At 47.1% G+C, this 13,351-nt stretch overlaps 1 protein-coding gene and 1 long non-coding RNA gene across 5 annotated transcripts in view; one reads left to right on the forward strand and one right to left on the reverse strand.

The window, feature by feature from the left end:
- Window positions 1-13,351, reverse strand: part of LOC117364589 (dynactin subunit 1-like) — a 250,634-nt gene that overhangs the window by 57,276 nt on the left and 180,007 nt on the right. For all 4 annotated transcript variants that reach the window (XM_033953955.1, XM_033953963.1, XM_033953946.1 and 1 more), the window contains one exon: window positions 9,477-9,634. In XM_033953955.1, the coding sequence (XP_033809846.1) occupies window positions 9,477-9,634 (158 nt within the window). The remainder of the gene's footprint in view (window positions 1-9,476; window positions 9,635-13,351) is intronic.
- Window positions 1-13,351, forward strand: part of LOC117364606 — a 36,571-nt gene that overhangs the window by 18,995 nt on the left and 4,225 nt on the right. The gene's annotated exons all lie outside the window — the stretch shown is intronic.

A 13,351-nucleotide genomic window follows, 5' to 3' on the forward strand; every position in this document is an offset into this window, starting at 1 on the left:
CATCCAAAATCGGCAGCGTCTAAAGTCCATTCTCGAAAAATACGTCCAAAATATACTTTTTTTTTGAGGATCATCTACTTCTACGCCCAGCCATTTGATCATCCAGACTGCTAAGTTGTCTATCTTTATACCCCATTCTTGTCCAAAAAAATTGTGCAAGCCCAAAACACTTAGAACAAGACCTTTTGGACATGGGAGGGGTCAGCAAAGAGATGGACTGGCCACCAAGACATGGTAACAGAGTAGTGGGGCACCTTACAGGACACTGCTGTGAACTTCACAAAAAGGGTGCCGCATAAACATCTCACTACAACTTCCTTATAGGTCATGGTGAGTCCCCACAAACAACCCCAAAACCTACTATACCCACCTGTCTACCACCCCAATAGCCCTTATGACTGCAGGTGGCACCTATATGGCAGTATATTAGGTTTTTGGTGGGTGCACATTTTTCACCATGAATGCTGTGGTTGGAGTGGCTTATGGGCCAGGGTCCTCCTCTCTCTGGTTCACTAGCCCACCCCACAGAGTACTTAAGCCACCTCTGTACAGCTCTCCACTAGGCTTTATGCCAGGTGCTGATATTATCCCAGGACAAGCAGGCAGCATATTCTTAACGCATGGGTGACGTCACCGACGGAGCCCCGGTACGGACACTTTTAACTAGAAAGTTCTAGTTGGCCGCACCGCGCATGCGCGAGTGCCTTCCCGCCCGACGGAGGAGTGCGTGGTCCCCAGTTTCTTCGTTTCCACAGAGCGAAGAAGACGCATGTGTTTTCAACGGCCGTTGAAAAATCTACTTTTTGCCTTCCCGCTCGCGTAATTCTCCACTTTTTTTGATCTTTTTCCCTTCGGGTTCTTTTTTCGTTCTTAAAAAAAAAAAAAATAAATAAATTTGCTTTTGTTTTTCCCTTATTTTTCAGGCCGGCCCCGGCGGGGCCCGTTGCCACCATACAGGCCTCCGGTTTTGATTTTGCGGAGGCCGTGTTTCCCTTCATGCCCCCTCAGCCGGGCTTTAAGAAGTGCCAGCGGTGTGCACGCCCGATCTCTCTCACTGACCCGCACAATTGGTGCCTACAGTGCTTGGGTCCAGAGCATCAGGCTGACACCTGCACCCGCTGTGCTACTCTTAAAAAACGCACATTAAAAAATAGGCAGATCCAGCAGAATATCCTTTTCGGTACCGGATCTGCCATGGAATCTGCCGCGCCGTCGACGGCACGGCAAAAGTCGGCACCAACTACTTTAACTACGCCTGATCCTTCCTCGGGGTCGCTGGCACCAGGTAAGCCAGCTAAGAAGCCTTCCACTTCCCTTGAGCGCCCTCCTGCCACAGCGGCGACGCCGGTCCTCCCGGCATCACGCCGACCCCGCAAACGCTCCGCCCCGATTTTGGTGAGTGCCTCGTCATCGGCCTCCTCATTGCCGGGGCATGGAGCGGCACCTATGGTCCCGAAAAAGAAAAAAGCGGTACCGGTGCCTCCTCTGGACGACCGCAATGCGGCCATACTCCAAAGCCAATTGCAGGAGCAACTACAGCAGCAACTCCAACACCTGTTGCCAGCAATGTTGGCCCCACTCCTTCCGGTACCGGACCGGCCCGAGCCTCGCACCATACCACCGGTGTCGACCCCATCGGTACTGTTGAACACGTCCATGCCGGTACTCGCGGCTGAACTACTCAATCCTCCCGTGCAACCACGCTCCGATGCAGACCCTTCCCGACATCAAGACCGACACCGGTCCCCCCGAGACCGGGACCGGCACCGATCTTCATCCCCCGGTACCGTCTCGATGCGCTCTGGCAAGTCTCTCTCTAAGACTCGCCACACGGAGCCATCCACACCACCGTCCCGTCCTGCACACCCCGACGTCAGGGACCCGGACTTGTGGGAAGAATCCCCACCCGGTACCGAGGATGAGGCCTCGTCAACGGACGAGGAACCCTCGATGGTCGATACCGGTTCCAAACCTGAACAATCCTCATTCACCAAATTTCATCGGGAAATGTCAGCGGCTCTTTCTATCCCATTAGAGTCCGACTCTAAAAAGTCCCAGGCCTTTCTCGATGCCCTAGACTTTGAACAACCCCCCAAGGAATTCCTTAAGTTACCCGTCCACGACATCTTACGGGAAACTTTTTACAAAAATTGGGAAAACCCTCTCACTGTACCGGGAGCCCCTCGAAAACTAGATAGTTTATACAGGGTCATTCCGATCCTGGGGTTCGACAAACCTCAACTACCCCATGAATCTCTTCTAGTCGAGTCCACTTTAAAGAAGACCCAGGGCTCCAGTGTTTATGCCTCCACCCCTCCTGGCAGAGAGGGCAAAACTATGGATAAATTTGGCAAGCGACTTTATCAAAATGCAATGCTTGCCAACAGGGCTAACAATTACACCTTTCACTTCTCCTTTTACATGAAGCATTTGGTGCAACAACTTTCATCCTTGCAAAAATATATCCCTGAGCGTAAGGTCCCCCTTTTTCAACAACAAATTTCCAGCCTACTCCAACTACGGAAATTCATGGTTCGCTCCATTTATGACTCCTTTGAGCTGACCTCTCGAGCTGTTGCCATGCGGCGTCTGGCCTGGCTGAGAGTTTCTGATCTCGACATCAACCATCAAGACCGCCTGGCGAACGCACCTTGTCTTGGTGATGAACTCTTCGGGGAGTCTCTGGACTCCACAACTCAGAAACTCTCAGCTCACGAGACCAGGTGGGATACTCTGGTGAAACCTAAAAAGAAGGCTCCGCCTGCTCGCCCCTACAGACAGCAATCCTCCTACCAACGCAGGTTCTCGGCCAGACCTCTCAACCCGCCACAACAGCAGCCTCGCCGACCTCGTCAGCAGCATCAACCTCAGGCTCGCTCCCAGTCTCACCAACCTGCCAAGCCTCTCCGTCAGTCAAAACCATCTCAGCCCTTTTGACTCTTTTCTCCAGGGCATAGCCAGTCTCCCACCATCGTTGCCTCTTCCTCAGCCTATCGGTGGACGCCTACAATTTTTTCTCAGCCGTTGGGAGGTCATCACATCAGACCAGTGGGTCCTCAACATCATTCGCCACGGCTACTCTCTCAACTTCCAGACTCTTCCACCAGACAATCTTCCCATAGAGTCTGCTTCTCACTCCTCCCAATCCCTCCTCCTCCTGAGGGAGGTCCAATCCCTCCTTCTTCTCAATGTCATCGAAGAGGTACCCTCAGACCAAAGGGGTCAGGGATTCTACTCCCGCTACTTCCTGGTTCCCAAGAAGACAGGAGACCTCCGTCCCATCCTCGATCTCCGGGACCTCAACAAGTGTCTGGTCAAGGAAAAATTCAGAATGCTCTCCCTTACCACGCTTTACCCTCTTCTCTCTCATCACGACTGGCTATGTTCCCTAGACCTCAAAGAGGCCTACACTCACATACCAATCAATCCGATTTCACGTCGCTACCTACGGTTTCAGATACAGCACCATCACTATCAGTACAAAGTGCTACACTTTGGCCTCGCATCATCACCCAGGGTGTTCACCAAGTGCCTTATTGTGGTGGCGGCCTTCCTCAGGTCTCACAACCTCCAGGTGTTCCCCTACTTGGACGATTGGTTGGTGAAAGCGCCTACGTCTCCGCTTGTGCTACAAGCCACTCAACACACCATCTCTTTCCTCCATCTCCTGGGGTTCGAGATCAACTACCCCAAGTCGCACCTACTTCCCACACAGCGACTTCAGTTCATTGGTGCAGTTCTCGACACCACTCTGATGAGGGCGTTTCTCTCTTCCGACCGCCAACGGACTCTGCTGCACCTCTGCCATCAGGTGCTCCTTCATCACTCCATTCCAGCTTGGCAGATGATGGTCCTCCTGGGCCACATGGCATCGACGGTCCATGTACTTCCTCTGGCGCGACTCCACCTCAGGACACCTCAGTGGACTCTAGTCAACCAATGGTCACAGACCACAGATCCTCTTTCGCATCCCATCTCTGTGACATCGTCTCTTCAGCAATCTCTTCAATGGTGGTTGAACTCCTCCAATCTTTCCAGGGGTCTACTCTTTCATCTATCCCCTCACTCCATGATCATAACCACAGATGCCTCCCCCTATGCATGGGGAGCTCACATGGGAGACCTTCGCACCCAGGGACTCTGGACCCCTCAGGAGCGTCAACATCACATCAATTTCCTGGAACTCAGGGCCATGTTCTATGCTCTCAGGGCCTTCCAGCACCTCCTCTACCCACAGGTTCTTCTCCTGTGCACAGACAACCAAGTCGCCATGTACTACATAAACAAACAAGGCGGCACCGGATCTCCCCTCCTTTGTCTGGAGGCCATCCACATTTGGACCTGGGCCACGGCCCACAGTCTCTTCCTCAAGGCGGTCTATATCCAGGGCGACCAGAACTCCCTGGCCGACAATCTCAGCCACATCCTTCAACCTCACGAGTGGACTCTGGATCCTCCCACACTCCGCTCCATCTTTGCTCGGTGGGGCACTCCTCAAGTGGATCTCTTTGCAGCTCCTCACAACCATCAGCTGCCCCAGTTCTGTTCCAGACTCTTCTCTCCTCATCGTCTGGCACCGGATGCATTCCTGCTCAACTGGACTGATCGATTCCTCTATGCCTTTCCTCCGCTGCCTCAGATGTTGCGGACGTTATTCAAACTCCGCAGGGACAGAGCCACCATGATTCTCATCGCCCCTCGGTGGCCTCGCCAACACTGGTTCTCCCTCCTGCTCCAGCTCAGCTCCAGAGAACCCATTCCTCTTCCTGTGTTTCCTACTCTACTTACACAGCAGCAGAAGTCTCTACTGCATCCCAATCTGTCCTCGCTCCACCTGACAGCTTGGTTTCTCTCAGGCTGACCTCTCCAGAGAATCTGTCTCAGCCTGTCCGTCGTATTTTGGATGCCTCCAGGAAGCCGGCTACCCTCCAATGTTACCATCAGAAGTGTACCCGGTTCTCCTCTTGGTGTCTACTACATCACCACGACCCCACCTCATTGGCGGTGGAAACTGTACTGGACTATTTGCTCTCTCTGTCCGACGCTGGCCTCAAGTCTACCTCAATCAGAGTCCACCTCAGTGCCATCACTGCGTTTCATGAGCCTATCCTAGGAAAACCTCTCACGGCTCATCCACTGGTTTCCCGGTTCATGAGAGGCCTCTTCAATGTCAAACCACCTCTGAAGCCTCCTCCTGTTGTCTGGGACCTGAATGTGGTTTTATCCGGCCTCATGAAACCTCCTTTTGAACCTCTTGCCACAAATTCTCTCAAATTTCTTATGTGGAAGGTGCTTTTCCTCATTGCCATCACCTCTGCCAGGAGGGTTAGTGAGCTGCATGCACTGGTTGCAGACCCACCTTTCACGGTTTTTCACCATGACAAGGTGGTTCTGCGTACCCATCCTAGATTTCTTCCCAAGGTGGTCTCGGACTTCCACCTCAACCAGTCCATTGTCTTGCCTGTCTTTTTTCCGAAGCCCCATTCTCATCCTGGGGAACAGGCGTTACACACGCTGGACTGTAAGCGTGCCCTTGCATACTACCTTGACCGTACCAGGGCTCACCGCTCGTCCCCTCAGCTCTTTCTGTCCTTCGACCCTAACCGTCTAGGTCGTCCTGTTTCTAAACGGACGCTTTCCAACTGGCTTGCTGCCTGCATTGCGTTCTGTTATGCTCGGGCCAGTCTCTCACTGGAAGGTGCTGTCACGGCCCACAGGGTCAGAGCTATGGCTGCTTCTGTGGCTTTCCTCCGCTCCACGCCCATCGAGGAGATCTGCAAAGCTGCCACTTGGTCCTCAGTTCACACGTTCACTACCCACTACTGTCTGGATGCCTTCTCCAGATGGGATGGACACTTCGGCCAATCTGTGTTACAAAATTTATTTTCCTAATGGCCAACCATCCCTCCTCCCTCTCTGTTAGCTTGGAGGTCACCCATGCGTTAAGAATATGCTGCCTGCTTGTCCTGGGATAAAGCACAGTTACTTACCGTAACAAGTGTTATCCAGGGACAGCAGGCAGATATTCTTACGTCCCACCCACCTCCCCGGGTTGGCTTCTTAGCTGGCTTATCTTAACTGGGGACCACGCACTCCTCCGTCGGGCGGGAAGGCACTCGCGCATGCGCGGTGCGGCCAACTAGAACTTTCTAGTTAAAAGTGTCCGTACCGGGGCTCCGTCGGTGACGTCATCCATGCGTTAAGAATATCTGCCTGCAATCCCTGGATAACACCTGTTACGGTAAGTAACTGTGCTTTCTGGATGCAGGTATGTATGTTTTTATTCTGATTTTTATGGGGGGGGGGGGTCAGTGATCTTTGGGGGTCTGTACTTTGTCCCTGCAGTGGTTATCTGGTCACTTTGGATACCTTCTGGGCACTTCTACCTGTTTTTAAATTGCCTAAGTTGCAATGTATAAGTTCCATCTAGGCAGTCTCGTTAAACTTTAGATTATCGCTGCAGGATGACCCAGTCTAGGTCAGTCCACATCCTGCCCCAACCACCCCTCGAAAAATGCTCCTTTTCATTCTGGGCACACAGCGGCAGTGAAACGGCCTAAGCTGCTTTTAGATACGCCTAAAATCTGTTTTGATTATCGGTACTTGGACGACCTGTCTTTTAGGCCGTCCAAGTACCGATTTAAGCGGGTTTTTAGACATATTTCTGTTTTGATTATGAACGTTCATAGGCTTTAAATCCTGAGCCAACTTGATTACTGTAACATCGCCTATTTGGCAATTTCCCAGAAGAATATGCAGCGATTGCAACTGGTACAAAATGCGGCGGTCAGGCTATTTTGTGGGTTGAAGAAGTTCGATCATGTAACACCTTCCTATCGACTTCTACACTGGCTGCCGAAGGAGGTGCGTGTGAAGTTCAAGTTTAAGGTACTATACGGTTTAGCCCCTAAATATTTAACTGACCTTTTCTCTTTCACAACAAACAAACATAAGAGAAGCTCACATCTGAATTTTGTTTCCCCACCAGTTAGAGGATGTAAATTTAAAAGTCATCATCAACATCTTTTCTCACATCAAGCAGCTTTATGGGATAAAGATCTGGAACAACTGCTTAAGCATACTACACCTAAAAACATATCTGTTTTTGAAGTATTTAGGTAACTGACCTATACAATCTTAGTCCACAACAAATGATCCCCAGAACTGTTAATCACTAACCCTTAACTTTGTTAATTCTACTCAATCTGTAACATCTTTTTTTTTTTTTTTTTATTATTTATAAATTTTCAATTATAATCAATCAAGTTTAAACTTGTACAGAAAGCAAGATTCAATAAAGAAAGAACATCCAACATATTAAGTTTCAAAAGAAAAATAAATTCTGTCTTAAATCACGCTTAAGTCCTCATATAGGATCCAAGATTAAATCAAACGGAATTTAAGGTAATCAAGTACAGAAGAAGAAAGAAACAGTACTAGGTAGAACTGTAGTAAGGCAGTCATCTATACATCATACATCATGAGCTTTCTCCAGTCTTGACAGAGACAGGAATGTTGTCAGTTGTGAGGATTCAAAGAAAACAAATTTATGCGACTTATAATGAACGATACATTTGCAAGGGTATCGGAGAAAAAAGGGAGCTCCCAGGTCAGTAATTGCTGGTCTTAACAATAAAAATTCCTTTTGACGCCTCTGTGTCCCTGGCCAGATCAGGAAACATTTGAACTTTCAATCCCAAAAATTCCTTATGTTTATTTTAAAAAATAAACATAAGAGTAAATCTTTTAATCATTGTAAACTGCATAGAACTTCACGGTCCTGCGGTATATAAACTGTTATTATTGTCCCAAGAAGCTGCTTGAAAGGAAAAATATTTTATGAGAACGGGCAATCTTTAGCTGATGGAAAAGTACAAAGAGCATAGGAACTTCGAGAATGCATTGGCCTGGCAAATCTGTTAAATAATTGTGTGCCAGACCTGCTAAGGCTTTGCAACAAATACAGCTGAACTTGAATTTAATGTGGGCCTCAACAGGCAACCAGTGCAGTTCACAAAGAAAAGGGGTAATATGATCATATTTTTTCAGACAAAAAAATCAATCGAACATCAGCGTTTGGAATGATAATCAATCTTGAAAGATTCTTTTGAATACCTGCAAAATGTACAATATTACAATAATCCATTTGATTTAGCACTAGGGATTGTACTAACAATTTGAAGGATGAAACATCAAAATATACTCTTATACTTCTCAGCTTCCATAACGTATGGAAACTCTTCCACACTAAGGCATCAACTTGATTTCTCATGGTTAGATTTTGATCCACGATTACCCCTAGAGTCTTAATGGTGGTTTGAACTGGATAAGTTGTGGCATTTCATATCAAAGAGGTCGCAGTATGATTTTGACATGGTGATGCAAAAAATAATTTTGTCTTCTCCAAATTGAGCTTTAATTTGAACTCAGACATCCACTTTTCAATGATCTTAAAGATCTTTTCCATTCTAAACTAAATCTTGGGTTTATATACCGCACCATCTCCACGAATGCGGAGCTCGGCACGGTTTACAGGAAGAAAGATGAGAGAGGAACTACAGTGGAGAGATTAAAGAGTTAGGTGATATGTAAGATTGAAGAAGTAGGAATTATGATGGTAATATAGCTAAACTGTTTAATCCCAAGACTACACAATCTTGATCCCAGTGACAATTGATACACATTGAAAAGCAGAGGAGAACCCTGAGGAACACCACATGGACTGTTCCATTTACCAGAACAGTGCTGGGCTTGAACCCATAACTTCAGGGTGCTGAGGCTGTTTCTCTAACAACTTATTCCAGTCTAATGAGCTAGCCATAGAAAAGGTTCTAGACTGTATTACAGCCAGCCAAAGCTTATTGAAGCTGGGTACTGCCAGATCACAAATTGTCAAGGAACGAAAAGCCCACTGAGGTACACAGGGCTGTACAGCTTTCTGAACATACAAAGGAATGGTTTGATGCATTTGCAAACGCATCAAGAGCAAAAGTATAAAAATCATATCCTTTGTACTACTGGAAGCCATTCCAAGCTCTTCAAACATGGTGTTATGTGTTCAGTTTTTAACAATCCAAAAAGCAACCACATTATCAAATTTAATACCACCTGCAGTGCTTGCAAACCTTATCAAAACCTTTTTTAAACCCTGCTAAGCTAACTGCTTTGCTTCATTTATACATCATACAACAGAAACAGCTTGATTTTTTTTTCATCCAGGAATATTTGTATCAGCTCAGCTATTGTGACTATATGTAATGCCCCTAGGCCATGTTACATTTAGAAACAGAACTAATTTTGGTTTGCAACAACACTAGGTATGAAAAACTGTACACGCAAGAGTTCTTGGTTTCATATTTTTAATCACTATTTGAATATTTCTATAATTGCTCTCCCTTTGGAAGGATAGCGTGTGTTCTGTGAGCAGATATTATTCCTTTCAGAGTTTAGAAAGTATAAGCAATTTAAACATTTACCTCCAGCAACACCAGTGACAACAGCAGCAACTCCAGACACAGATGTGCCCTCAATGGTTCGTTTAGATTGGTTGTTTAGGCGCTGCCTCAGCTCAGTCTTCTCAGACTCCAACTGGTCAATATCAGCCTGAAGCGCATCCATTGTTTCTTCAAATTCCCTGTAGGAGACAGTAGAAAGACAAGGGTCTATCAGAGTCCAAGAAAACACCAGATCCATAAATCCATGCAAACCAATCTTGCAACTACTCTGCACAAAATAAGTTGTGAGTGTATAGGGAGGGGACAGAGAATTGCAAAGCTATTTGGAGGTAGCTGGGTTTTGGAATAGCTGCAGACACAGGTGGAAAAGTCAGACTAGCAAACAGATTTTAGAAAGAATGTTTAAATCAGAAGAGAGATCAAGTCAGGACAAGTCAAATTCTGGTATTTTAGAAAAGGATCTGCTGGTATAGAGCTTTTTTCTAAAACATATTCAGGAATGAATGTCTAGGTGCTGGCTAGGTATGGCAGCAACAACCCCCATTTTGCAATTGTTATTGTCTAAAATATCAACAGGTCAGTACAATATCATACAGTATACATGTATGTCTGTCATTTTAGAATGACTGGTGACAGAATTTGTCCCTGTCCCCATGGATAACTGGGAAACCATTCTATGTCATTCTTTAGTGTATATCTCAACCTCAGTCCTTCTACACCAGCATTCTTCGATGCAAGGCTAGAGGGTCAATGGCTGTGCCCATTCATACTCTGATTCCTTCTTCTCTCTTTAAAGAATGACATGGGGATGGTGGCACCTAAATGGCAGTATAGTAGGGTTTAGGGGGGTTTGCCCACTATTAGAAAAGGATATTGGGCTTGATGGACCTTACATCTGTCCCAGTACAGTAACGCTTATGTATTTATATAACCAGTTTCCAACCCATTACTAGACATTGCCTCATATCAAGTGACTTTTTAATTTCCTCAGGTGTCTCTCATAAGGGACTTTATCGAAGGCTTTCTGCAAGTCTAGATACACTATGGGGCTTATAATTGAAATGTAAACATGTCTAAAATCCCTCCCAAGTTGGCACTTGGACGACCTAAAAGACAGGTCATCCAAGTGCCGATAATCAAACCTATTTTAAAGCTGTATCCAAGGACATTTTAGGCCTGTGAATGCTGCTGTGCATTGAGAGTTAAAAGGGTCAAATCCAGAGGAGTGTTTAGGCTGGGATGTGGGATGACCTAGACTTAGTCATCCTACAGGGATAATCGAAGGTTTTATGAGACTTCCTGGACAGAACTTATATGTTGTGACTTAGCTGATGTAAAAACAGGTATAAGGGCTAGATTCACTAACCCCTGATTACGTGTCCGATCCGTTCCTAATTGCATGCAGGCCGACAAATTCATAAAAGGCTTGCATGCAAATGGGGCCGATCATTGACACGCCCCCCCCCCCCCATGTCATGGATCGCTAGAGAGCGATCCTTTAGCATGCGCAGACCCTGACAGTATAGGCTGCAAAATATCAGGCCCATATAAAAAAAAAGCCTGCCCCTACCCGACAAAGCGCCCCTGTGCCAAACACCCCCCCACACATGTGCGCTTGGCCTGGCACACCCCTCCCCCAACTGACCGGTACGGCCCACCCTTGGCCCGGCCCAACCTGACACCCCTGCACCTAAATGTTGGGAGCAGGAGGGGTGCTCAGTCCCTCCTGCTCCGTAGGCCTCCTGACTGTCACAGCCCCCCCATCCCGGCCCAACTCAACACCCCCGCACCTAAACGTTGGGAGCAGGAGGGGTGCTCGGTCCCTCCTGCTCCTCTGGACTCCAGCAATGCATCTGCCCTGCCCTGGTGCATCATGTGATGCACAGGGAGGAGCCTAAGGCCCTGATTGGCTCAGGCGCCTCTGGCTCCTCCAACCTTGGGAGGGCTGAGGTGCCTGAGCCAATCAGAGACTGCCTTAGGCTCCCAACTTGTAGGTATGGGGGTGTCAGGCCGAGGGTGAGCCAGTCGGGGGTGGGAGGCCTACAGAGCAGGAGGGACTGAGAACCCCTCCTGCTCCCAACATTTAGGTGCAGGGATGTCAGGCCGTGCCTGGGGTGGGGGGGGGGTGGGGGTGAGTAACGTGCTGGTCGTGGGGTGAGTCGGTTGGTGGCAGGAGGGAATGGGCATCCTTCCTGCCATATTTGCGTGGGCAGGGAGGGCAGCATCGGGTGGTGGCAGGAGGGAGTGTGCATCCCTCCTGCTATTTGTGGGTCACTGGGGGGGATTGTGTTTGTCGGGGGGGGGGGGGGGCCTTGGCCGTTTTTTGACAGGTATGTCTGTCTGTCTTCATTTTTTATTTTTTTTATTTTATTTTTTTAAAGGGGCAGATATTTTGCTTGTGTAACACACATAAAATATCTGTGCCATGGAAAAAAAAATGAATAAAAAAAGACGGGCAGTCCTGTCAAAAAAACCCCGCAGATCTGTCAGTAACTCAGTTACCGACAGGTCTGCAGCAGTCGGGTTTGACAATAGTAAAACCTGATTCAAAATAGCCAAGCAATTAGTGAATCAATCGCTTGGCTATTTTTACATGGGGTTTTACTAATTTGCATGGGTGGGTCGTTTCATATCACTACACAGGTTAGTGAATTGGGTCGGAGGGTTGCAAAGGGCTCGCAAACCGATCCGTATATGATCGGTTTGTTTAGTGAATCTAGCCCTTTGTGTCCAAAAAGTATCCAAAGTGACCAGATAACCATAGCAGAGACAAAGTAAAGACCCTCACACACTACCCAGTGTTTACTGATCCCCTCCCCCCTCCCCTAACAAAGAGCAGAATAAAAACGTACATACCTGTCTGCAGAATATCAGCACCTAGTATAGGAAAGCCTAGTAGAGCTACACACAGGTCTCTTAAATAGCCTTGGGGGAGGGGGCTAGTAAACCATAAAGAGGAGTCCCATAAGCCACTCTAACCACTACATTTATGGTAGAACATCTGTGCCCACCAATCCCCCCTAAATCCCATAAGGGCTATTGAGGTTGTAGCCAAGAGGGTATAATGGGTTTTGGGGGTGTTCTGGGGGTAGGGGCTCAGCATAACCTATGAGGGAGTTCTGATGAGATGTGTATGTGGTACCCTTTTTGTGAAGTTCACAGCAATGCCCTGTAAAGTGCACCACTGCTCTGTTGCCATGTCTGGGTGACCAATTCATCACAGTGCTGGCTCCTCCCACATGCAAATGGTCTTGTTCTGGGCATTTGGGACTTGGATGAAATTTTGGTCGATAATATGGTATAAAGATAGACGTACTGCTGGTCTGGATGAACAATAACCTGGACCTCTAGATAGATGATTTTCCAGGGGGGGGGGGGCGTGTATGAATGTATGTGTGTGTGTGTATCCTAAAAAAAAAAAAAAAAAATTATAAATAAATAAATAAATGTGTATATATATATATATATATATATATATATATATATATATATATATACACATGTATGTATGTGTATGTATATATATATATATATTTTTTTTGAGGATGGGCATTTCCCCACTGCCAACTTTGGCCATCTAGTGCTATATGTCCCATTCGGACTTAGATGTATTTTTTGATTATGCCCCTCCACATCTCCCAGAAAATTAATGTTCATCTAGCCAGAGAGATGCATTTTTCTCTTAGAGCTGCCTTGGAAAAGAAGCCAGGGTGCACTTCATGATCTTGAAATTTGTGTAGTTGAAATAAGTAATGTAGGAAAATTTAAAAAATCCAAACAAACTACTACAACTTTCAAAATGCTCTATTAATATGCTGACCACGCTTTGAAGGGAGACAGAGCAACAATGATACCAGGCTATGGTTATCTGTTTAAGAAACTCCAAACAAGCGTCC

The sequence above is a fragment of the Geotrypetes seraphini genome, chromosome 1, assembly GCF_902459505.1.
Source record: "Geotrypetes seraphini chromosome 1, aGeoSer1.1, whole genome shotgun sequence".
Classification (NCBI taxonomy): Eukaryota; Metazoa; Chordata; class Amphibia; order Gymnophiona; family Dermophiidae; genus Geotrypetes; species Geotrypetes seraphini.